The sequence below is a fragment of the Lepidochelys kempii genome, chromosome 9 (genome assembly GCF_965140265.1).
Source record: "Lepidochelys kempii isolate rLepKem1 chromosome 9, rLepKem1.hap2, whole genome shotgun sequence".
Classification (NCBI taxonomy): Eukaryota; Metazoa; Chordata; order Testudines; family Cheloniidae; genus Lepidochelys; species Lepidochelys kempii.
This window is the reverse complement of record NC_133264.1, coordinates 88426229-88453863: the sequence shown is the minus strand read 5'-3', so window position 1 is coordinate 88453863 and position 27635 is coordinate 88426229. Positions and strand designations below refer to the sequence as shown.

Here is a 27635-nt window from a genome sequence, read left to right as displayed (position 1 = left end):
GCTCCTCCTCCCCTGTGGGTCTCTAGCACCCTTTGGCCAGCTGTGAGGGAGCAGTGTAGACTGGCCAGCATTCCCCAGCTCCCAGGATTTAACCTGGAGTGAGAGTCTCTTTAGGCTCCACTCCTCCAGCCCCATCCTACCCACTAGGAACGGGAACCCAACCTGATAGATGCTTTGGGTCTGGCTGATCACCCGTTTGGGGGGTCAGGAAGGCTTTCTTCCCCAGTGGGCCAATTGGCAGAGGACCAAGGAGTTTTTCTGCCTTCCTTGCAGCACCTTCAACTATAGTGGGTTAAGTAGGAAGCCGCTTAGTGCCTAACTGAGATACTTGGGTTGAATTATTAATTCGTCGCAACTTTTGGCCAGTTTCCAGTGCAGTTAAAAAAATTAAAATGAAGGGTCTCCAGAGGAAAAGACCTGTATTTGGTGGTGGGTCTTGAGCTTGTAGCCTTTGCGGTCTGATGTCAGACCTTGTGGGCTGCGGTCCCCAAACTTCCGCACCCTCTGTCCCTCTCGCTGTCCCCCTCAGGGAGCTGAGTCCTGGCAGCGTGGGTGGGGAGGGGGAGGCTGAGAGCCTATCTCAAGTTATGGGTGATATGGTAAGGAACCAATTAAATGCCTGGCACAGGAGAGTACGGTTGATGGACGGGCAGCGCCCATCTCCTGTGCTGAAATTTAATAAAAGTTGCAGTCTGCCACTTAGCTCCATGCATGTGTCTGTCTTCATTTCGCTGCTGGGTCAGCATCAATTAGCTTTTCACTTGTTGAGCACAATTTGAAGGGTAAGTCGTAGTTAAAACTATTGACAATTGTAGTTAGTTTTATATAAATGTGCATAAGTCTACAACTCTAGCAAGTTTACTAAATAATTGCACTTATGATTATGCAAAATATATAAAACCAGAATCTCAGCTAGTGTAAATCGGCCTAGCCACTCTGACTTCACTGAACCTTGGTTGGCTTACACCACCTGAAGGTCTTGCCCATAATTCTTAAAATGCTATTTTGATCATTGTATTTATGCTGATGAAAATAATTGCAATGCTGTAATATTCTTAAAAGCAACCCATCATTATGCACTTGCTTGTTATTTAGTGATCAGAAGCTTAATTTAATTCACATCTTACCTCTCTATTGTAGTTTTTAAATATAATGTTTAAAAATAACTCTTTTCCCCTAGCACAAACTACCAGTGACAAAAACTGAAAAATTATCTTTTTTTTTTTTTACAAATAATAGCTTAAAAATATATAATCAAAATGCAGATAGAGAGGTGTTTCCTTAACAGTATATTGGACCATTGTAAATATTCATTTTAGCTTGAGATGGTGTGTTCATTTAACTGGTAATTCAGATCTTAGTGAGCCATTGCTCTTCAATAGTTTACTAACATTCCAGACTTTTGCTTTCTTTTCCCTTGTACCAGTACCTGGAATGAGTCTACTGTACCTTGCAAGCTGCCATATTAATTGATGATATCTTTTTTGAGCAGATAATATAATAACATTGTCAAGGGTCTATTCTCTTATCAGCACAGAATATTGACATGCCCAAACTCCGAAAAAGCTATTGAGAATTAGCTGAATATATCTCATATATATCAGTTGGAGAATAGACCCCCTCTATCTTGTTAGCATAGAGCCAGTGTGAGTTGGATTCTTTTGATAATTTGTGCAATGCCTCATCTGACAAAATACAGCAGAAAAGGTAAAACAATAGCTATTGTAGTTGACAAAATTTAGAGCCTGTCTTCAGCTGTGAAAGTCTCTGCTTAATTGTTATAGAAGCTTTTCCTGCTGAAATTATGCAGCAAAGCAGCACAAACCAAACATTTGTGATGGACAAATTTGCTCCCACTGTTCATGAACCAGCTACATTATAAATGCAAACAGTAGGTGTTCATCGTACTTCTAATTAAAACATGTGCAAGCTTGGCTATTCAGCTGCGGTATCAAGTTATTCCAAAAGCTAACCTGGGAGTTGAAAAGCAGATATTTTTTCCTTGGTAAACTATTCTTAACAGCTTTGCTTTTCTAACTTTCTCAGCAAAAAGAGCAGTTTGAGGAAAAACAACATACAAAAGAGTCTTTATATTTTCTTGTTACTGAAAATTGTGATTCTTTACATAGTTTACCACAGAGCAAAAAGGAAAATCCTCATACTATCCTAAGGGCTCTAATCTTCTCTAGGTTTTTTTATTTATAAAGTGTGCGAGACATGTTACAATACAAACTATAAACACTGGTTCCCTACTCTGATGTGCTTACAATCTAAGAAACAATCTTACAAACTCAGTGGGACTACTTGCATGTGCAAAGTGAAGCACTTGCATAAGTGTTGGTAGGCTTATGGCCAAAGACCCCAATCCTGCAAACCCTGGTTAGTGTCTGTAGTGCTTTCTGTCCTGAACAATCCTATTGGTTCCAATTGTTTCCACTGACATAATGAAATAGCTCACGATGATAGGTTTCAGAGTAGCAGCCGTGTTAGTCTGTATCCGCAAAAAGAAAAGGAGGACTTGTGACACCTGAGAGACTAACCAATTTATTTGAGCATAAGCTTTCGTGAGCTACAGCTCACTTCATCGGATGCATTCATGATGACAGTAAGCACTATACTTGATAGAGGTTGTAGGATTGGACCTCTATTAAGATTAAAACAAAATGAAAGAAGGAGAGGAGAGTATGTTGTATGGTCACTAGGGAGGCTGATTATATTGTTTGAAGATAACAGACTTTTTTTTGTACACCTGTATAAAGTTCTTTATTACAGCGCTTTCAGGGAGCCCCGTTGTCAACCAAGCACTTTAATAAGATATCCAAATCCTGCTTTCAGACGTAAAAAGATGGTTAAGATATTGCTCATTCAAATGTACACTGACCCTGAATTTCCTTCAGTTGTCTTTAATAGCAGACTGCAATGGGAGCTCAGAAGTGGTGGTGGTGTTCCAAGCTCCACCAGAAGTCGTCTTCATACGGGATCCACAGCCCCAAACATCCACTTGTGCCTCTTCTCTTCATTTTGGCCCAGCACACATCCCAGAGAGGATGTGTGCTGGGCATGCTGGCTTGTTTAAATGGCTTTATTTTTCAGAGGCAAGCATAATAACAGGTACCTTGATTAACCACAAGCCTGAGCATCTTCTGAATGTAGCTAACTACTTTTCAGAGTGTAATTTGTTTAGTAACTTTTTTAAAAAAATTTTTAGACAATAATGAACTTTTTCAAGCAAAAGGAAAAAAGGCATTATTGTTTTAATGGCGGAAATCTGTTGACTGAATCATGTTTCCTCTTGGAGTGATATTCCTAAGCTTTAAACATCTTGATTTATTATTTTTTTTTGTATTAACATTCTTTGTTTTTAATATTGTTTTCACTGCCATAGCCTCCTACGAGGTGTATCTCATTTTTGTGCAGGTGCCGTCAGCTCTTATTAATGGCAAAATTTTAAAAGTTATAAATGTAAAGTGGCAGTGTCATATAAAATTATGATCAATGATGTTGCTTAATAAACCTACTCTACAACATGATTGCTTAGGAAATTCTGTGTGGAGACCAATATTAAAGTTTTATAATAGGAGATGAACTTTACTACCCAATTCCCCAAAATCTCCTTCTACAATTCACTTTCAGAGTTAAATCTTTTAAAACAGGCAATTAATTATCTAGCATTTCCCATATCATTGGATCTAATTAACTATAGACTGGATTCTCTCATTCACTTGGGAAATTATAATGGACTCTGTATTAGAGTACCTGTAAATTCAGCCATTTTAGAAATGGTCTCCAGAATGTGGCTTACTTTTCAGAGGGCTACCGCATGGTACAGCGTGATTACCCTCACTTATTTACTTGACCTCTCACACTTACTCTGGGTATTTGAAGTTATGAAAATACGCGATGACACATTTGTTTACTTTAGTTTGAAAAGTCCCTTTGGTGAATGAAAATGTGTTCACTGTGTCTGTTTGATGGTTTCTGTCTACTCCTACTCTGTATCTTCCGTGATGTGATTTCATTTTACTTGTCAGAACTACTTGGAGCGGGTGGCAGGGTCAGCTTTATTTGGAATGATTTTCATTTTCTTAAATCTTATTTAAGAAAAGTCATTGTTTAGAGCACCACATGAAACCAAGACGGTTACGTTGCTTGCCTCTGTTTAAGACCTGACTGGGTAGATTTTTATAACCACTTTACACAACAACAAAAGGAAGTCCAGTGCAAAGCATATGAACAAATACAGCATGTCAAATGCACCTTTAGTGTTATAAACAAAGAGAGTCATCACTAGGAATGCAAAAGCTGGAGTAATTGGTGTTTGCAGTGGCCCCAGATATAGGGTTGCCAGGAGTCTGGTTTTCTACTGAAACGCCTGGTCAGAAAGGGACCCTGGCAGCTCCGGTCAGCACTGCTGACCGGGCCACTAAAAGTCCGGTCTGTGGCGCAGCGGGGCTAAGGCAGGCTCCCTGCCTGCCCTGGCTCCATGCGGCTCCCGGAAGCGGCTGGCATGTCCGGCTCCTAGCGCAGGGGCAGCCACGGGGGCTCCACGCTGAGCCAATGGGAGCTGTGGAGGTGGCGCCTGCAGGCGTGGGCAGCATGCAGAGAACCCTGGCCCCTCCGCCTAGGAGCCAGACATGCCAGATGCTTCTGGGAGCCGCCTGAGGTAAGTGCTGCCTGGCCGGAGCCCGCACCCCAAACCCTCTCCCGCACCTTAATGCCCTGCCCCTCCCACACCCTAACTCCTTCCCAGAGCCTGCCCCCAACCTCCTGCCTGAGCCCCCTCCCACACTCCGAACCCCTCAGCCCTAGCCCAGAGCCCCCTCCTGGACCCCAAACCCCTCATCCCTGGCCCCACCCCAGAGCCCTCACCCCCTCCTGCACCCGAAGCCCCCTCCTGCACCTTGAATCCCTCATTTCTGGCCCTACCCAGAGCCTGCACCCCTAGCCATAGCCCTCACCCCTTCCCGCACCCCAACCCTCTGCCCCAGCCTGGTGAAAGTAACTGAGGGTGGGGGACAGCAAGCAGCGGAGGGAGGCTGCAGGGGAGTGAGCAGGGGCAGGGCAAGGGTGTTTGGTTTTGTGCAATTAGAAAGCTGGCAATCCTACCCAGATATAGCTGTGTCTGAGGTTTTTTTCTTTTTTACTTACAACAATATGCAAATCCTATAATGTCATATAAACACAGAGGAATCTCTCTGATTACAGTAGATAGCATTTTAATGCAATGTCAGGATCTTGAGTAAAGGTTTAACAGCGAATACTCTTGGGTAATAGTAATTTATGTCCTTTCCTGAATGATACCTCTCCATCAAAGAGGACTACGATAATTCAGCCAAGGGACTGCAATTAAAAATAGATATACAGTGCAGCTGAGAAAAGAGTGATGCTTAACATCAATCTGATACGTGCTTTCAGAAAGTCCTTCAGTCTCATACCCATCCTAGCTCCCATGTTAACAGAAAGGCTTCTCCACACATAAGCACTAAATGCAGCAGTGAGAGGCATCCTGAATTTCAGCAGACCTGAAATGGAAGCTGTTGACAATGGGGGCCTTTTAGTCACATTATGGATTTGTGTGTGTGTGTGTGTGCAGGTACACCTATATGTAATTCTGTGGGTCAGATCATGGCTTTATGCTTCCGGCTGTGTTGCCACCTTGTTACAGGATTGTAACATGCATTCTCCCACAGATTGTGCTGGTTTAGCACGTACAGAGGGGGCAGCCTTCTTGTATCTCTTTGGGGAGCCTAGTACTCCTCTCACTGCTAGTCTGGAGTAAATCCGTATGTGATGGCCAGCGTCATGGACGGGACACCAGCGACTGATCCGGGACCTTCAGAACTAAAGCCATGAGCTGCTACAGTTTGAGTTAGAGCCAAGGTAGGACTGTCACATCCACATATCATCTGGGGATTAGGCAAAAAAAGGGGACCTGTAACACACTCACCAGTATATTACACAGGCACATGGAGAGTGCAAGGACTGTAACTGTGGTTGTGACCAACACAGAGGCATATATGAGAACTAGGCAAATCTTGCTAACGTCTCTGGAATAGAACAGATTACCGTAATTATCTTTAAAGCTCCTTATACTCTGCTAGATCAAAAAGTTCTCTCATTTAAGTACCTTAAATAAAAGCACTGTAGCCAGGCAAATAAAATGTATCTTCTACATATACCGGGTGTGATACATTCTTTCCTTTTTTGTTTGAAATATTCTTCTTTTTGAGTTGGTGAGCACATCAAATGATGAATTGTTTCTAGATTCTAACCATCCCTTATGATTAGAAATGAAGTGTTTACGGGAGATGTTTGGTACATATACTGAACCAGAGTCAGAACCCAGATACACCTGGGCATTTCAGTGGGAGTTACAGTGTTGTAACTAAGATATGCATTTGGCTTTAGTTCTAATGCACAACCTGTGCTGTGCTTGCAGCTGCTGTTTGAGAGACTTTCCATGTGTGAAGCCATGTGGTGGTTTCAAGGGGTGGATGAGTATATCCTAGCAATCAGAATGAAATCCCTATATTTGTTTTATTTGTAACCTGCACCATATTTACATCCATAACTACATAGAATTATTCCACTTCTGTCCCATTAGTCCTCCAGTAACATAAGTGGTCAACTTCACAGAACAGTTGATTCCTGCAGATTAAACGTGAAATGAAGTAATGGTACAAAGATCCTGAGCAGCTACTTACATCTGCAGTAGTGCTAAAGCTAGGAAGAGTGAATAATCTTTAGTGGCTATTACATAGACTCAAATCCTGCAGGCAATTTGATTAGAGATATTGTGAATTTCTCAAGCACACTTATGCAGTCTGAAATGTCTGTCTTTACAAGGAGCATCAAGGTCACTGAAACTGAAAGAGAGAGACAAAAAAGTCTCTATTTTTCTGTTTATTTTTTGCATAGTGACAGCAAATTGTCACCAGGTTTCCCTTCTACATTAGCCAATTAGTTCCCCCTTTGTTCATCTGGGTCTTTTTATACAGTGACAGAAGAGAGAGACATTAAAAAAAAATAGAAAAATGTAATTGTAAAACCACAAAAATTGGCTGGGAGGACTTGGGCTGAATGTAGTACCTGAAACTGTTTTTAACTCGTCACTTTAAAACTGACTTTATTTCCAGTTTGACATGGAAAACTAGACATACTCGGGAAGCAGAGATGCTGGAACTAGGAGTGCTGGGGGGTGCTGCCGCTCCCTCTGGCTTGAAGTGGTTTCCATTATATACAGCAGTGTTTCCAAAACTTGGTCTGCCGCTTGTTCAGGGAAAGCCCCTGCCGCGTCCGCAGGTTCAGCTGATGGTGGCTTCCACTAGCTGCGGTTCACTGTGCCCAGCTAATGGGGGCCGCAGGAAGCGGCAGCCAGTACATCCTTTGGCCCACACCACTTCCCGCAGCCCCCATTGGCCGGGCACAGCGAACCGCGGCCAGTGGGAGCCGTGATCGGCCGAACCTGCGGATGCAGCAGATAAACAAACCGTCCGGGCCCGCCAGGGGCTTTCCCTGAACAAGCAGCGTCTGAAGTTTGGGAAACACTGATATACAGGGTTAGCAGTTTGGTTCAGTGACTCTCAGCTCCCCCACTATACAAATTGTTCCAGCACCTCTGAAGGGGAGAAGGACGCTGGCATAGCACAAAACTACTTCTTGAACTACGGGAAGACGCTATCATAACAAGACAGTGAGCCAAATCTAGGTTGATTTACTTAATGGGAATAATCTCAATGGGACTTCATTTTAGGACTGTTTCGATAGCGCTCGATTGATATAGCCTGGCTCCCAATGAGTAGCATCTTACTTCACAAGTAATCCCAATAACTTTGTTGGGACTAAATGTGGAGTGAGGAACTATTGAAACCAGAGTGAGTAACTGTATTGCAATCTGACCCATGCTAAACACAGCAGGCTTTGTCCCAGTGTCACATTTGGAAGGGTCATGTGTAATGTAGGGATCTAGGGGTTGTATTTTTTTTTACACAAGCATCAAGACCTCTTAAAATATGGACTGAGTGCATTCTTTATTGGACCAATTGCAATCTGACTGCGTGCTTCCTGATTGCTTTCTTTTAAAAACACCTCATCTATAGTGCCATATTCAACATTGTCTGTGGACTTCTGTTACTTCTGCAGAAAACCATGTGAGTCAAAGGTCTGCAGTATACATAGATGGCAACTTGCAGAGTCAGAACTATTCTCCTAACCTCAAAAAAGGATTTAGAAGTGTCTTCTTCTTCCTTCCCATCAAGATGTGCAAGCAATCTGAAATATTTTAAGAATTCTTCCTGTGTTTATTCAGCACAGATTCACTGGTGGCTTCAAAAGAGTGCACAAGAGGTGAATAATTCAAAGAGACAGAATTACCTTTTCCCTTCTTATAGGTAATCCCTCCAGAACAGGGGGTCAGACAGACTGGTCTGGCACAGTTGGGAAGAATTGCTCCATTTCCTGTCCCTTTTCTGTGGCACTAATGGAGTATTTAAGACTTTGTGTCTTTCAGTTTGCTACCTTTCACAATCATTAAATTCACATAAAAGAAAATCACTACATTTTATTCAGTACATTTCTGTTTTATTGCATGCTTCCTTTCTATTGTTATATAGAAAGGTTTTGCTCGGACTGATAACACGCTGGTTGGAAGAAAGGCCTGGATTTGTTCACGTTGATTAAAACATACAATCAAAAGAGGCAGTATTAGTACAAAAAAATCTTTTGTTCATGGAAAATGAGGCCTCTTGTCCCTTTATATTATAGTCTGAAGAGACACTTCACTTAAATTATTAATCTGTCTGAAAAGCTGTGCTACCCCAGTTCACCAAAGAAATCTACTTCGCGGAATACCACAACCATCATATTCAAAAATAAACTGCCCTGATGCCGACGTTGTAAAGATTGTTGTCAGAGAGTCTGGTCTGCTGGGAAATCAGCCTTCATAACCTTGGAACGTTCAGCGGGTGAAGGTGAACAATACTAATCCGATATACAATCCATGACTTGTTCTACATTAAACAAAGAACGGTTTGCCTCATCACAATATTGATGCTCATGCTTATACACTATTGTGGTGGACAGTATAGAAATACTTGAGATAGGTAAATACAAATTATGGTATTGCCCCATTCCTAGCATCTCACCATGATATTAGATTCTGTAAGTTCAGTAAAACAAATATTTCCTCGTGAGTATAAATCCCTAAATGACTATTATATTGGTATTAACACAGAGAACAAATGTTTATTCTAAATTGAAACTGAAATTTGACCGTGATATTTGCAAGTTAAAAGTCAGAATCATTAAATTATAAAACAGGAGCATATTGCAAATTAACCTATAGCAAATTAGAAATGCACAAACTTAATACATTTCTATTTGGTAGGTCTTGGGCAAATTTCACTTAAAACAAGGCATTATTTACAATTTCTAACTGCAGTTGCATACTAAGTTCCACTTCACTGCATGTGGCAAGTCGATCTTTTGAAAGGTTATTTAAAAGGAAGTTAAACTAACTGAACCTGATTCTTTGCTCGCTTACACCCATGTGCATTGGCAGTAAGGGATTGTCGACTGAAAGTTTTAGCTTATGTTTATCCATGTTACGTGATCCAGAATAACTGTTTTGCAAGCAGCGTGTCCACTCCGCTTTGTTCTCTTGGGTTAAGCTCCTTCCCTTTAGGGTCATTGTGTCCACACAGTGCTACGTATTGAAATAAGAACTCCGTTTTCTGGACAAAAACCTTATGGTGCATTGTTTTGCTGCTAGACTGTATGCATTCTGAGATTTGTCTTGCTGCACATATGCCTGCCATAAGACACTGGAATTCTGGGACTTGCGGTCAAACTAAAAACTTCCCATGAGTCCTCTCCTTTCATCCCATTATTCATCTATTTGTGAGCCAGTGCCAGCCAGTCAGCATGAGTAAATGCTGCTGAGAGTTGTGAACTGATGGTCATTAATATGAACAGCTGATACACCTGTATCTCAGATGCGTGATGACTTGAGAGGCAGCGTGATACAGGCACCCGTCGAGAAGGAGAATGAAACTGAGCAGTCTCTTTTTCATAAACTTTTCCTGGAGCGGCTTCATTCGGTGAGCAGCCACTTCTGGACTCAAACACTAACTAGCCCTGAGTGGTGGGATTGGTTAGTGGTGCAGACCCGGGGTGACTGGCAGTGGTGGTCTAGAAATCTGTGTGGAGTTCACCCTGGAGCCACAGCACCATAACACCAACATGAAAACTCTCCTCAGTGCACAGAAGTGTGTGACCATCACTAATGGGAAGCTTGCCACCCCTGACAACTACTGGTCAGTAGCTAACCAGTTTGGTGTTGGTAGTCCTCTGTCAGGACTGCTGTCATGAGCTGTGCCCTGCTATCAAAAGGGTGCTCTCCCCCGGTGTGATTAAGCTTGGTAATGCACAGGAGGCCATTGATGGATTTGCATGGTTGGGATTCCCAAATTGTACTGACTCCATTGATGGGGGACACATGCCTATTCTGTGGCTCCTTCACATGCCTTCATCAGCAGGAAGGGCTATTTGTCCATGGTGTTGTAAGGTGTGGCTGATCACTGTGGTAGGCTCACCAAAATTAACATAGGGTAGTCTGGAAAGGTCCATGATGTCTGGATCTTTTGAAATTCTGGCCTGTTTTCTGCAATGAACTTTCACTCCCAGGACCACTGCTGTTGTGATTCACATTCTGGGAGGCCCACCTTACCCTCTGCCTCCCTGGCTTCTGAAGCCTCAGGTAACTATATCCTGAGTAGCTGCAGAGTGACAGTGTAATGGGAATTTGGAAGGCTGTAGTGGAGATGGAGGTGGCTGATATCATGGCTGGCAGCTGCTAAGCAATATCTGCGTACTGTCTTTCATGCTATGTCTGTGAGAGCAAGGCAGAGAGCCTTGACAAAGGGTGGGCAGAGGAGGTGAGCAGACTTGAAGCACATTATGAACAGCCAGGGAGGTAGCCTCTGACAAATGTTGCAGTGGGTCAGGGCACAAGATTAGGGATGTGCTGTGCTTTTACTTTGAGGCTAGGGTGTTGTTGTGAATAGATTGTGGGGAGGAGAGGTGCATGCCTTTTGCAGAGGGATTTTATCATGCTTTATGCATGGGTTTGTGTAAGGATTCCTGGTACTTTTAATAAGGATTTTTTTCATGCATTGTGCAATGATTTAATGAGTTTTTTAAACAGTGTCATGACACTTCCAAGGATTTATTTATAATAAATAATAAGCCACATCACAAGTTGCAAATAAGAAACCTTCGTTGAGCATAACACAGTGCAAAATTGAAACCCAGTGCACGTTTTTAAAAAACTAAGTGCTGCAATGGAGCCTACAGTATTTAAGTAGAAATGCAAGTTTAAGAAGTGTTTGCAGTGTTGTTCGGATTACCTTTCCTAGACTGGAAGAAGGCCTCTGTGGAGCTCGAAACCTTGTTCCTTTCACCAACAGAAATTGTTTCAATAAAAGATATTAACTTACCCAACCTGTCTCTGTCGTATTTCAGAGTGGCCCTTTGACATCGTCTTCCTGAGATAAATCAGAGGTTTCATTGTAATTTATTGCAATGTAATTGAACATTCTGGGAAATAAAATAAATTAATGAATATTGTGGAATGTTAACATTGTTTAGCACAATGAGTACTAACCCTTGTTAACATTTTAATAAGAATAATAAATCCTTCTAGGCAAGATCCAGAAATATCCTAAGCAGCACATATTAAAGTATGGTCCTCAGATGCTTAATTCATTTTGAAATCCTCCAAGAAAAAATTAATTGATAGTCTGTCAGGTTCTCATTCCTCTCACCTTTAATCTAGTTTAATCTTTAAACCTCCATTTTGGTTCCCTAAACCTCCAACAGATTACCTTTTGTATTTGGCCCTGGTAATCTGTTTAATATCCTTTGACAAGGAATATTCTTATAACTTGCTGAATCCTGCACAGTTTAACATCTAACAAGTATCAAACTTCCCAGGATAAAGACAAGCAATGCTTATACATTTGGGGCCTAGCAAAAGAGATGCTCTGATCAGACATTTTGAGAAAACAGAAATTTGAGTTAGGAAGTAGAAGGTAGCACTCTTGGGTTCCTAAGCATTGTAGAGGAGGTAGGAATATAAAGAATTTCAAGAGCTTTTGTTAAACTTTAGCAGGTTGTAGGCCAAAGTACTCATTTTATGCATACTTTCTCCAGCTTCTACATAATTGTTAGCTTTGGGACAATAAGCTACAAGTAAAGACAGTGTAATGGCCCAAATTCTACATAATTTTTATCTTTGTAAGCAGCTAAGTAACTAAATAGCAAGTGACCAAGTGATGGCAACAAACATAACACAGCATGCTTCCAGTCATTCCAAACCCCATTTCCCTTTGCAACACTTCCTATCACTACTCCAAAAATAAATTTCAGAAAGTTGAAAACATGATTCATATTTCTTGGAATTTCTGAAGAAGGTAAAGGGGCGCCAGTAAGGGCAGAGAGAGGGCGGTTGTTGTTTTTTGGGGGGTTTTTCAAACGATTAAAATTGCAGTGTTTGTGAATGTCGTGCACATTACATAGGACATTTAAAATGTGCTAATTTTGAAAACACCAAAGCTCACAGATTGCCTTGCCTTTATTAGTACATATGGCAGGCAGATTTTTATTGTTGGTGTTCTACTTGTTGAACGCAATGAAGTCGGTTGGCGTAAATCAAACATAAATTTGTGAAGAATGAATAATCTCAAGGTGACTGGAAGGTTCAAAGGTTTGGGGGAAGGGAGACTTTCACAGCGAGGTCAATGGTTTGAATCTGGCCTGGATCATTATGGTGGATGTCTGCATTTCATCACATTATTTCCATCAGGTTTCTGATGGAGAAGATAAGGTGTCAGTGAGTCAAGAAAGCTTGCGTGGAGTTTCTGGGAACCACTGAAGGAGAAATTGAAGCAGGTGTGCCTGTTCTGTGTTAGCCTGCCGCAGGAGGGTGCTCTTGGTGGGGCCACCCTATGACAATCCCAGGTTCAGGGAAATGGGGAGCATAAAACTGAAGAATCTGTTTTGTGAGAAATACAGGAGAATTACAGTAATGCTTGCCTGACAATGCCATTGTGACGTAGGTAAGTTTTATTATGCCCATTTTTCCAAGAAGGAAACTGAGGTAGAGAGAAGTGAAGTAACTTGTCCAAGGTTACACAATGAGTTGGGGTGAAGGTGGGAATTAGGTCCAGAAATCCTAGTCTCCAGTACCCATTCTAACAGTATTCCGTCTCTTCTTAAGTACACTATAAGCCAGGTGTGTAAGGACTCCATTCTAACCTTTAAAAATTGGCTATTAGTGACATCATTGAATGGAACAAACAGGCTAAAATTCACTCATCATCTTGTCAGTATTGTTGGTTTTATCCACAGTTTAAAAAAAATAACCCTTATAAATCTCCCCAATGACACACCAATTGTCTGTAGCTGAAAGCAGGTGATTTGGTTTGGTTTAACTAAAGACCTCAGAGAAAAGAACCTGCACTTGAGGAGAAATTGCCAGTTTTTTCCCTAACCAGGGCTATACTGTCAGCTTCCACCTAACAGACTGCAGAAATGTCACAACTAATACAAACTCCCTGTGTCATGAATATTCATAATCCACAAGAAGCTGCAAGAACTAAATAGTGTTAGAAAACAAAAATCAAAGGAACAGCAAGACCACCAATAACCACTTGAAAAGACTCAGGCACCTTTGTGAGGCTCTGTCCCCTAGAGCCTTCCTAGGAACCTGCAGTCTGGAAATCAGGTGTAACCACAGCATTCTGCATGGAACACTCTTGTGGGTGGGATTGGGAGGCTGGGATTCTGATGTGGAAGTTGGACTCTGGTTTCCTTTTGGTGAAATGAGGTTCAGGCTTCAGCTTGGGCAAATCAACTGCTTTTGAGTGCTCCATCGGGGATTTGTTTGTGGGAAAGAAGTCTGTTAAACATGGAGCGACCAGGAACCTGGTCTAATCAATATGTTTCTCTTTCCTGCTAAAGTACAGTACATTTAAGAAGTGTTACAGTCAAACCATGTCTTTCTGGACCAGATGTTTTAGTCAAACACAAGTTGTTGGTCTCAATACAGGAGAAGCTGGGTGAAATTTAATGGCCTGTGGGATACAGGAGGTCAGACTAGATGAACTAATGGTCCCATCTGGCCTTTTCTATGAATGTCCGAGCATTAGAAAGGAAATGTGTACCTAGGGTAATTATATCAAATTGGTGGTGGTGGTGGAATGTGAAGACACCCTACATAGCCCTGACAGATTAGGCTATGTCTACGCTGCATTGTAAACCCAGGGTTTTTGAGACCCAGGCTTGTGGAGACTGTTTCCAAGTCCTTGTTTGAGCATACACACTGCATTGTAAACCTGGGCTTACAGTTGCTAGGCCTACGTCTCACAGCCAAGCTAACGAGTCCATACTACACTTCTGAGTCAGATCTGCAGCTTGAGGTATGTCCACAGTGCAAAATGACAGGCTTTGAACCTGAATCCAGCAGGACTCAGGCTCTGACCCCTAGCAGGGTCCTAGGACATGGATCCTGAGCAATTGCTGACCCGAGTCAAACTGATTTGTGTGTGGAAAGAAAAGAGGATTGAGCTCAAACCTGAGTCGGAACCCAGGTTTAGTGTTCAGTGTAAATATACCCCTTGTGTTCTTGGGTGCTACATTTGTTAGCCCTACAAACATTTTCTTCCCTTGATGGGAATCACTTCAAACCTGCATGAACCTAAAGTTCTTCATCTTCTCTTGACATCCTTAAGGATTCATCAGTTTCTGCCATCTCATCGCTTATGCCATATGAGTGGAGACAAATGGCAGTTAACTTCTTATCCTGTTAGCGGGGGTGTCTCAACTATTCTTGTATTATGCTGCTTCTCTGTATTACCTCGTGCTAAAATGGCTCTCCTCTTCCCTAACTTTATGCTTGTTATTGCTACTAGATGAGCTTGAGTGTGAACAAAAGAAATGGGAACAGTGGGTCTGTCTGTTGCAGAGGACAAACATAGATGGTTATGGGCTTAGACTCATAGAATCATAGAATATCACTGTTGGAAGGGACTTCAGGAGGTCATCTAGTCCAACCCCCTGCTCAAAACAGGACCAATCCCCAACTAAATCATCCCAGCCAGGGCTTTGTCAAGCCTGACCTTAAAAACTTCTAAGGAAGGAGATTCCACCACCTCCTTAGGTAACGCATTCCAGTGTTTCACCACCCTCCTAGTGAAAAAGTTTTTCCTAATATCCAACCTAAACCTCTCCCACTGCAATTTGAGACCATTACCCCTTGTTCTGTCATCTGGTACTACTGACAACAGTCTCGATCCATTCTCTTTGGAACCCCCTTTCAGGTAGTTGAAAGCAGCTATCAAATTCCCCCTCATTCTTCTCTTCCGCAGACTAAACAATCCCAGTTCCCTCAGCCTCTCCTCATAAGTCATGTGCTTCAGTCCCCTAATGATTTTTGTTGCCCCCCGCTGGATGTTTCCAATTTTTCCACATCCTTCTTGTAGTGTAGGGCCCAAAACTGGACACAGTACTCCAGATGAGGCCTCACCAATGTCGAATAGAGGGGAACGATCATGTCCCTCGATATGCTGGCAATGTCCCTACTTGTACATCCCAAAATGCCATTGGCCTTCTTGGCAACAACGGCACACAGTTGACTCTTATCCAGCTTCTTGTCCACTGTAACCCCTAGGTCCTTTTCTGCAGAACTGCTGCAGAGCTGTTCGGTACCTGGTCTGTAGCGGTGCATGGGATTCTTCCGTCCTAAGTGCAGGACTCTGCATTTGTTCTTGTTGAACCTCATCAGATTTCTTTTGGCCCAATCCTCTAATTTGTCTAGGTCCCTCTGTATCCTATCCCTACCCTCCAGCGTATCTACCTCTTCTCCCAGTTTAGTGTCAGTGGCTTATCTAATACAGCTGCCACTGGTTTATCTGTGTCTCTTCACAGCATAGCTGTTGCCACAGATGCAATATTACACTTTGTCTTCTCTCTCTTCTATGGACAACCTTTGTACTACTTATGGCTGTACTGTTTTCAGGCCGAATACGTTCTGACTGTATGGAATGTACAGGTAGGTCATTTTTGCTGGGGCTCATATAGTCATAAGCAATAATGAATGCATTAGGAAAGCTAGGGAATCACCAGCAAGGTAAAGGGGTTTAGTTACCGGATAGGCAAAACACTTACTTGGAGAGTTCTGTGGATCAGCCTTCTCTATATGTGTGTAGCGTTAAATGCTGTGTTGAAATATATGCTGCTGTTGTGTTATAAGAAATGTGTGTTGCATTCCTTGTTGTACTTTCAAATCATTCCGGCCTTTCCATATAACTAATAATGTTGCTTCATTTGTTACTGATGCATGTAACATCAACATGTTATGTTGATTCATGTTGTTCATTTGTTATTCATTTGTAAATTTGTTACCAAAATTACTTCCTAAATTAGATTTAAGACATCCTCCCTCTTCTGTGGGAGTGCATACCAAATACTGTACTGTACTTCATCTCCTTGCCAGATGAACAACCCCCTATGACGTTGCACTCCATATGATGTTATGAAAATATGGTAATGAGTGTGAATATAATGTAACTGGATTATGCTTCATGCAAAAGGTCTCTTGTTAAGGTATGATTACAAAGCTTATCTACTGAGTGTGGTCATCCTATTTGTATGTATCATTCTTGTTTCTGAAACTAGGAATATAAAATATAACTCTGAGGTCCTGTTGTAATTATGCAAAGTGTGGGCCATTAATGGTGGTTTAGAATCTTGATGGCTCCCATCAACTAGGACAATTGACTGTAGATGGCTCTGTTCACTTGCAAGTCTTCCTGTGAGTCAGGCTGGGGAGAATGAAGGCTTGGGGTCTTACAGGACATGTGACCATGTCATGTGGTACCAGAATCCATCTTTAACCTGGTGCTTTTCCATTTAGAAGGAGAGGTGGGGACCCAGAGAGACAAAAGATTCCCGCCTTGTGCCAAAGCCATATAAGGGGGTGGAAGAGAACAAAGGGGCTGCAGTCATGAGAAATCCCCTAGCTACCACCTGACCTGGAACAAGAACTGTACCGGGGAAAGGATTGGGCCCAGACTAGGAAGGAGTCCAGTCTGTGAAAGAAGCTTATTGGAACATCTCTGAGGGTGAGATTTACCTGCATTTAGTTTCCTACTGTATTAGGCTTAGACTTGCGTGTTTTGGTTTTATTTTGCTTGGTAACTAACTTCATTCTGTCTGTTACTACTTGGAACCACTTAAATCCTACTTTTTATATTTAATAACATCACTTTTGTTTAATAATTAACCCAGAGTAAGCAATTAATTCCTGGGGGAGCAAACAGCTGTGCATATCTCTCTATCAGTGTTGTTAGAGGGCGGACAATTTATGAGTTTACCCTGTATAAGCTTTATACACAGTGAAACGGATTTATTTGGGGGTTTGGATCCCACTGGGAACTGGGTATCTGGGTGCTAGAGACAGGAGCACTTCTTAAGCTGTTTTCAGTTAAACCTGCAGCTTGTGGGGGACGTGGTTCAGACCTGGGTCTGTGTTTGCAGCAGGCTAGCGTGTCTGGCTCAACAAGACATGGTACTGAAGTCCCAGGCTGCCAGGGAAAACAGGCTCAGAGGTCGTCTCAGCACATCAGGTGGCAGTCCCAAGGGGTTTCTATGACCCAACCTGTCACACCCCCATTGCACTTAAAATACTAAAATTAAATTATTAGTGTTTCTTTTCCTATATTAGAATTAATGATTATATTGCAGTGAGTAAAGAGGGAAAGCAATTCATAGAATCAGTAATTACGGGTGTGATGAGCCTGCCTCTGACATCGCTTCTTAAAAATTAATTGCATTGTCTTTTGCTGCAACAAAATTGCTTATTTAACAGTCCCTTTCTGTGTATGACTGTTTCTGTATTTCCAATAAGGAAAAGCAAATATAAGTCAATTTGTGCTGAACTATCAAAAATAATAATAATGAAAACTGGCCCTGCATTCAGTAGAAAAGTTGTATATGGGAGGAAAATAGAATTGGGTGTGTAGTTTGCTAATACACCTGCTTTTAAATGTGGCTCATTGATTAATGGCATTAGAATGGTAAGGAAATTTAAAATTCAGTTAAAGATGTATTTGTTGGAAAGCCAGCTACAGTAAGTCCATGGGTGAGCAAAACACTCTGTGAAAGAGAGTTTTATGCTACAAAATCATAACAGAATTAGAAGTTCAAAAAAGCAAATGAGCATTGAGGATAAGATAACTGTCCCTTTATCTTCCCCTTATAAAAATAAAAGTTTATTTGCCCTTTAAATGGGCCAGTAAAATTAAATTGGCACCCTACACTGTGTGCTGAATAGGTAATCAGAAGTCTTAAGCTGCAAAGAAAGAAGTAGGGAAGCTTTAAGAGATGAAGATATTCTGAAATAATGTAGCTTATCAAGTCACTCTGTAAAGTATTAAATATGTAGAGTTGTAGTGAGTAGACATAATTCAGGAGAAATAAAAGATGCTCTTTTTCTTTTAAGACAAAACTAAATTCTTTGATCCAACAAATGTATCTAAGAAAAATAGAATTACAAGTATCAGGTGAGAGGCAGTTTCAAAGTAGTGAATAACTGTCCTAAGATGCTCCAGGCTGGCAATATCCTGCTGTTGATTTTTAGGCATCTTTTGGCATAGATGCTGTCATGTACCCAATCTGCCCACAATCACTAAACAACTTCCCTGCTCATAATACCCATGCCCATAGAAGTGGGGATGAGCCAGTCAGAACACAGACACAATTTAATTCTACTTTTTAAAATGGCAAGAGAGAGAGAATTTGGCTGAAGAGATGGGGACTACATGGCCTAATCTGAGAGGTGCTCAGCACCCACAGATTTGAGCCAAGTTGTGAGTTTTCAAGTACTTCTGAAAATCAAGCCCTGCATATCCTCTGTTTGTGAAATAACAGAAACAAGGTAGTTTGATGGGAATTCTAAGGCATTGGACTTTCAAGATCAGGAACTTAAATGTTGCTCTACAATGAAGGGGAAAAACAGGATATTTTTAAATTTTGTTTCTGTTGGTTTAGTATTTGGCAGCTTGTGAACGTAAAGCCAGTTTTCTTGCAAGCATTCATTCTGATCAAAAATAAGAACTGGTACCCTAAGTCAGGCAGGTTTCAGAGTGGTAGCCGTGTTAGTCTGTAGTTGTCTTTGATACCACGTAAATCTATGGAAAATGTTTTTCTGTAGTTCTTTGGGCATATATATCAATTTCTGCTGAAACCCTTTCAGAATCAAAATTGCTGCATCAATGTAGCACTTAAAGTGTTTACCTGACTAGGTTCTAGCCGTGCACTTATTGCCATGGCATCAGGAAGGCTGATGATAACAGAACTATGTTGGGATGACAATGGGAAAACATATGTTGGGTACAGCCCAGTTCAACATTATTCATTTAGCAGTAGTAATCTCGGCAAGATTCACACCTGCCAAGTTGTTTTAAGGTTTATGTCATCTGTAGGTTGAATCCACAAAAGGATGACATGATGATACACATTTGACCAGGTCTGATATTGTAGCCAGTAGAGGGCAGTAGCAGTGCATTCACATTGTGGGGTGACAGCATATTGCTACAGGGATTGTATGTCTATGGTTGTTTACATTTTGTTGGGCCCCATCCCCAGAGCAGAGAGAAGACAGAAAGGGATGGTGAGGACCTAACAGTTTTCAGATTTCAACAGCACACTTCTTGCTTCCCTGACCAGAAGAACACTTAAAAGAACAGGGCATTTAGCACAAATGTATTCCTTTAAGTGTTCTCTACAGTACATGATCCATGAGAATGCATTAAGGGTCTGAGTCTACAAGGTGCTCAGTCAGTGGAAGGTTAGGACACTCATCATCTCACAGGATCATGCCCAAACTCGCTAGATTTTCTTATAGCGTTGACATAGTTTAAGCTGTTACAATGATCCTGATACTGTCATAATTTCTGATAGAGCCTTTATTTTTTCCCTTCTTTTTGATACACTTCCATTTTGCCTGTAACTCTGTTTGTTTTTATTTGTTTCTTCAGCAGATACTTTTTATAGCAGACTTTCTGTTTTTATTTCCTACTGGTACATAGTTTAACAAAAATGCATTTTTGTTAATGTGTTAATTCCTGTGTGCATCATACCCCTAGGAATAAATGCTGGTTGTACTGTGGTTGCCTTTGTATCTTTTCCTTTTTACTGCTGTGGAGGCTTTTTGAAAACCTTTTCTTTAAAGTCGGTGCTTTATTTATTCCTTCCTCTTTTCTCTCTAATAGCAGCTGCTATTATTTGCTGTTGGTATCCACTTTTGCTCACATCCATTTACAATGGTCAAGCTCTTAAAAAGATTCTTTAATGCCACCTATATTTTTGCATCTGGGTCTCCTGGAAGAAAATCAAATGCTCACAGTTGAGTAGCTATTCAAGGTGTTATCTATGCTGCCTTGTCAAGGACCTGATATTGGGGAGAGTCCTTTTTAAGATAAACAGGCTTTAATGATTCTGAATGTTAGCATTTGTGGTCAAAATGAATGTTTCGGTGTAGTATTTTGGAAAGCAATATATCTTCATGTAGAAGACCTGGCTTCTTTTATATGTAATTCATTTCCCTTGCATCTTGCTAGGTAAAATGTGTGGCTACTAGGCAAGAGTGATGATTAGGGGTGGCTGAAATATTTGTGTCTCATCTGCCTGGTTTCAGTTTTCAGAGTAGCAGCCATGTTAGTCTGTATCCGCAAAAAGAACAGGAGTACTTGTGGCACCTTAGAGACTAACACATTAATTTCTATTTCCCCATGTTAAGTATCCTCACACCTTCTTGTCAACTGTCTAAATGGGCCATCTTGATTATCACTACAAAAGTTTTTTTCTCCTGCTAATAGTAGCTCATCTTAAGTAATTAGCCTCTTACTCCACCTTTTCATGTTCTCTGTATGTGTGTATACATCTTCTTACTATATGTTCCATTCTATGCATCCAATGAGGTGGGCTGTAGCCCACGAAAGCTTACGCTCAAATAAATTTGTTAGTCTCTAAGGTGCCACAAGTACTCCTGTTCTTTTCAAGAACATGAAATAGAACATGCAGTGTAGCTCAGAGATAAAGGGCTTGTCTATCTTGAGACCTCCTCCTCTCTCCAGGATAGTCCCTAGAGGCTGAGATTAGCTGGAATGTTTGAGTTGACAATCTCTGCATTAAACGTTGGGGGATGAAGGCAGGTGGGCTCAGAGCAAGTACTTCTGAGCAGGGGACTTTCCACTCTGGAGCTTGTTACTTTCCTTGGGCTGACACTGAACACTTCACAACCAGAACTGCAATTTTCCTTTTTTCCCCCAACCCCTCCCATTGATTATATAACACTGCTTCATGGTGGTTTCATATTGTAACATCTCTGTTTTTTGTTTGTTAGTTTGTTCACAGTTTTCTAGAGGAGTTTATGCCATCTTTGGATTCTATGACCAGATGTCCATGAACACACTGACATCATTTTGTGGAGCTCTGCACACTTCCTTTGTCACACCCAGCTTCCCAGCAGATGCAGATGTGCAGTTTGTCATTCAGATGCGGCCAGCGTTAAAAGGAGCCATCCTGAGCCTTCTGACTCATTACAAATGGGAAAAGTTTGTATACCTCTACGATACAGAAAGAGGTAAGAACTGTCATTTTAAGAGGCTTTCCAATATCTAACTTGCTGGAAATATTGATGTCAAACAATGCATCCATGGTTGGCTTTGAACACAGGTCGTTCTTTCTGATTGATTGTCCTAGAAAACAAAAGGTTCAAATATGTTTGCAGGAGGAATAACTTACTGCTGTAAGCATCAGTTTTGGAATACCTGTGTTCCCTGGAACCAAAGGTTTAAATCCTGATAGGGTTGCTGACATCTTCCAAGTAGGTAAGGTAAACGCCATGCAGTTTATTGTTACACAAGACCTACTTTGCACTGGCATTAAAGATCCCATAGTGCTTTTCATAACTGTGTGCTTTTTCCCTGAAATTGGGCAAAAGTAATGCATGTTTTCCCACGTGGCTACCAAACTGCACCCCAGAGGTGGCTGCACTTCAGTGCTGTGGTAAGCATATAATTTATTAAATGTTTTTTGGTCTTTGGGATGAAAAGTACTACATAGATGTGTAGCATAGAGTGTCAGAGAGAGACTGGACATGTACATGGATAACAAGAATATCTGGAGTTATGATAGCTAATACTAAAAATAAAATGGAAGGGATATTAACCTCATGCTTCAGGTTTTAAATCAGCCTCTAACTTTTATGAATTAGGATGAGCTTTTTCATGGGAGTGGGAGCAGATTATCCCACATCTGTCTGTTGTAGGGGTTTCTCTGAAATATCTGGTGCTGGCCATTGACAAGATACTGAATTAAATGCGCCACAGGTCTGATTCAGTATGGGAATTTCTATGTAACATTTTATTGTAATGAACTAGTAATGTATATGTGTACCACTGCCCTCCTTTGCATAGATTCAGAACAGGTAACTGTGGGCCCTATGCCCTACATGGCTCATGGAGATTCTCCTTTAGTTTAAATAGCAGGGGATGTCACTTTTGGAGCAAAAGGATCTGGGTTCCATCGTTGCCATGAAGTTCTGAGGGGCTTGGTGTATAGCAGAGTGACAAAGGGTCAAGTCCCAAGAGGCCACATTTGACATGTTATTACTAAATGGATTTGTGCAAAGTTTTCATAATGTTTGGTGCAGCTAAAGGTTGAGCAGACATTTTGTGTAGACTAATATTTTTAAAACATGGGTCTGAATGTGCAGAGAGACATAAGGGCACTGATAGATTTTGGGAAGCATAGATCATGGTAAAGTTAAAATGTACTACAAATCTGTGAGATCAAGTAGAAATACATGGAGAATTAAGAATTCTCTGCAGTTGAGAATGCTGGTAGTTTTGAAACTTTTGACAACCACTGGGTCTCTGATTTAATTCAGTGTATGAAACTACCATGTGTATTTTTAGATGAAATCTTATGTGAAGATAATGTCATTTATCACAGAACCAAAGGAACAATATCAACAAATGATCATTACAAAATGGTATTTAATATTTTCTAGGGTAAAGTGACCTGAAAGAATTAAGATGAACATGTTTTACTCGGAGAAAGAAACACATTATTGCTCCAAGTTCATGATTAGCAATGGTTGAAAGTCAAAAGGTTTGGGGGGTCGATTTAGTTTGGGAAGTCATTTATATGTGTAGAGCCTTCTCTAAAACCTTTCTAAGCTCTAGGGCAATTACTACACCAAGAAAAAGGGTGTATTTTAACAGGTTAGTTAAGTGAATACAAGGCAAATTGTTGTTTTAACATGAGTTGGCTCGTCACGGTAAACTGTAGGAGAGGTTCTGAGATTTACCTTGACCAGCAAACACACATTAAAACTACAACTGACCTTGTCTTTGCAGAGATTTTAAAAATGTTAAAAACACACCTTTTTCCTAGTGAAGACGAGGCCTAGGAGTCTGGGTCTGGCTCTGTTATGCTCTCTCTCCCTACAGTTGTCATGTTGGACCGAGCTCTCTGCCTCTTCATTCATATCATCTTAATAGGTCCTTACAGTTGTTTTTGAAGATCCCATTATGAGTCCAGCAGTTCTGGCTAGTGTGGATTTCATATTTCATGTACCTTGGGGGTACGCACATGAAAGCATGAGGGAAATTTGAATTCAATGACAGCCAAGGGCCAGCAAGAAGCCTACAGGAGTTACTGAAGTATCAGGGGTGCTCTTCCAAGATGAAGGAAAACTCTGTGTCTTTGGTTAGCTTGTATGGATGGAAGAGATGTCAGTACTTATTGGAGCATTGCAGGGATGGCAGAGTAGGCAAAGAGAAATCCTTCTCTCATTGAATCTGGGCCTGGGAAAAGTTTTAGCTTGGTTCTGGTGTGTGGCGAGACCAAAGGTTCTTTCTTTGCCTTCCATTACATTTGTCCTCAGCCACCCTTGTTAATAAATTATCAACTTCATGTTAAAACAGGAACCAAAACACTTTGATCCTGTGTGTTTAGTCTAGTGAAAACAACCTCAGTGTTTGTATCATTGTTATTGACATTAAAATTACTGTATTTTAAAGAAACATGAGAGTAAATTAGAAGCAGGGCATTATCCAATGAGAAGTTGACATTAAATCCCATCGTCTGATGAGCAGTAATCCTGACTGACAGCACCTGAAATATCTGGCAGTTTCAGAAGCCTGCCTAATCTATTGTGATGGGTCTTCAAATAAGAGAGCATCTCAAGAGCCTGAACAATAATAATGGTGAAAGGCTGCTTGCACCGGATAGTGAATAAAAGACTTACATATGCCTGCGCTGAGATTCCATTGAAAATGAAAACACTGGATCTGTCATACTTTTTCATAATTTATACCATAGATAGTCAACTGCTTTGGGACGTAAATACTATAGAGAGAAAATGTTGAGCAATTTGCTGTCAGCTCCTGAAATAAATTATCATTTAAATACCTCCTCTCTGTAAAGGTTATCTTTTTACTGGCTTGTTCTTAGAATTGGACTATCTGTGAGAAATCATGATACATTAAGCTACTCCTTCATATGTTTAATATTAGGTACTGAGCAAATTGTTCTTGCAGGTAGTTTTACTGTATTCTGCTGAAGCAAGAGACTGCTAGCCATTAAGCTCTGCATTTACTAGGACTTAAATACTGTTGCATATTACAGATGTCAAACAAAACAGAAGAAGCCTATCTGTGGTTTTATGTCATTTACTGAACTACTTCAAGCTAAGCCTATGAGAGTCAGCTTTCCTTCGAAGCTGTTCTCTTTAGGCAGTGATATTTTTTTCTTCTTCACCACATGGTATAATCATATGGTTAACCCTTTGACATCAATAGACATGACAGCATGATTTCATGTCTCTTGTGGTGCAGAGAATAAAGATGCATCCCAAACAGAGTAAAGTTGAGAAATACAATAAAATAGACAAACAATAATGCTTCTAATTCTGCAAGTAATTGTGTGTGCATTTCATAGCATTTAGACACCTAATTACCTTATTTATTTTCTGAGGCTACTAGGTGCCTAAGTGCTATAAATTGCACCCACAAATGTTTATATAATAGGTGAAAAATCTGATGCCATTTCTCAAAAGTGGGAGCTGTGCTGCTAAATCAGGTAACAAAATCTAAGAAAATACAAGGCACCTGAAATCCTGCAGCAGAAATGAAAACATTTAAAATGTGTCTGTGGTTTGACTTATACTGCAGTAAAGCCCTTAAATATGAGTGACATTTAAACTCACATGATAACAATTGAAAAAAATTATGCTTTATGGGAAGTCACGGTACATTAGGAAAAATCTGTTAAGGAAAAAGAAGACAATCAGCAATGTATAGTAAAGGAAATGTGTCAGAACATTCATTCTATGCCACGTACCTCATGTCCTTCAAAGGGGAAAAGGCAGGGTTAATTTCTGTTGGGATTAACTCCAATCAATGAATTGACACTGTCAGTTGCTGTCCTGCTTTTATATTGCGCACAAAATATCTGATTAATTAGCTGGTGCTAAATGCCTCAGTAGGCTTCTCTGCAGTAGAACTAAGGCTAATTAAGATCATGTCAGGATGAAATTATGACAGGGTTACAGGCAGAAAGCCATTCTGAACTCGGATAGCATGCATCAAGAAAGCCTCCTTTATGTATTTCACGCTGAGGATTATTTTTCATTCTAAGCATCATGTTTGTTTCTAGTCTCAGTTTCACTGGCGTAAATCAGTAGTTATTCCATTGAAGTCAGTTGGGCTTACACTGGTGTAAAACTAATGTAAGTGAAAGAAGATTCAGGCCTTTGCATTTTAGATTCTCCTTACTTTCATATGAGAGTTACATGTCTCTTTTATTTAATTATACAGCTAGTGTTGTGGATTGTAATGCTGAAGCTTTTGTTTAATCTGAATTTTTAATATGCTTCTTAACTAACGTTTCATTTTATGTTTTGTATCAGAATCACTTGTTTGTATAGTTGGTTTGCTCTCTAAAAGCCTCCAAATTAGGCATGCATTTTTGACCTAAGATCTCACCAGATTTGACACTTAACTATGTAAAAGTATATTTTAACACACAGATGGCGCACTCAAAAATTACCATACACTTTTTGGCACAAACATATTTATTTAAGTAATGCAGTTCAGAATCAAGTCATACAGAATAGCCTGTGTACTTGTGGGGGTATCCCTTGCTCCCTTCTTTGAAGGTCACTAGTCAGCTTAGAATGTAAATTCTTTGGGGCAGGGACGCTGTCTTCCTTTGTATAGTGCCTTGCAGCACAAAGGGGCTGCAACCTTGATTGAGGTGCTGGAATGTTAATAAAATATCTGGTCATACTTAGCGGATTTGCACCCATTTAGACTGACTCTGAATTTCACCTATTTGTTGTCTAAGGTCCAGTTTCTGAAGTTAGTAATTTAATTAGGTATCTGTGGATGGAATATCTTGATTAAACAAGCGACTCAATAGCTGTTGTCCCATGCATTTTTAAAAGGTTGGTAGTGGATCTGATCACAGCTGGATAAAGGCACAGGCATTATAGTCCTATGCCTAGTGCCACAGCTCCTGGAGTCGCATGAGATCAGAGTCTCAGCTTTCATGTAAAATATAAATTATGTAGCTAACCTTCAATGATGCAAAGAAAAGTTTCAAAATGTGAACCAAGTATAAGTGATGCCTGAGTCTGCAGACAGCCTGAAACAGTAGCTCCACGAGATGTGATCTGTGTTGTTTATCTTAACTCTGAAACCCACTGTCATCTCTAAGGTGGGTGAGGTCATGCCTGGAGAAAGACCACAGCATAGAAGTGGAGCTATGAGCGCCCCACATGAGTTGTGTCTAGGGCCATGGATTTTCTTGATTTGGCCTTGGACACATTTGATGACTTGACACCTGATCCATTACATCTGCAGACGGCCAAGAATAGCTCTTCTGCATACTACTGCATTTACCCAATGAGGCTTGTTATCTACGCTCCATATTCACGGTCAAAGGACAAGTCACTTCTGCAGTAGCTGTTCTTGAAGGAGGAGAATTGAAGACTGCTAAAGGGAGAGGGCCGCAAGAAACAGGCTCATTGCAGATCACGCTTAATTGGCCATAGACAAACGTCTTCATAATGGAAAGCATGCACATTGCTGCCTTAGCAAATTGTAGATAATTGGCTATGTACACACCACAACATAGCCAACTCTGCCCAAACCAAGATGGGATGAGCCAGTATTCAATGATAAGGTGGCCAAATGCTAGTAGATACAAAATGAGCTTATCTGAGGAACATCACACTGAGTATCTGCTTAGATGAAATCACTGTGGCAGGTGGTGAGAGCAGGTGTCAGCTGAGACACTTGTGCAATATGTTGTGTAGGAAAAATTTTTACTATAATCAGCTTAAATTTACAAACAACAAATTGTTTTGAAGTGGAAAACTGGAATTTTTCATTTTGAAAATGTCAGAACAAAACATTTTGGACAATTTCAAAACTTTAAAAAAAAAATTACGAGTCAAGAAATTGGTTGAAACTGACCCTTTCCACAAAATGGGTTGGTTGCAA

The 27635-nt window shown here is 40.8% G+C and overlaps 1 protein-coding gene across 7 annotated transcripts in view; it reads left to right on the top strand.

Moving 5' to 3' along the window:
- GRIA3 (glutamate ionotropic receptor AMPA type subunit 3) overlaps window positions 1-27635 on the top strand; it is a 223403-nt gene that overhangs the window by 18880 nt on the left and 176888 nt on the right. For all 7 annotated transcript variants that reach the window (XM_073361295.1, XM_073361293.1, XM_073361300.1 and 4 more), the window contains exon 3: window positions 21464-21703. In XM_073361295.1, coding sequence (XP_073217396.1) covers window positions 21464-21703 — 240 coding nt within the window. The remainder of the gene's footprint in view (window positions 1-21463; window positions 21704-27635) is intronic.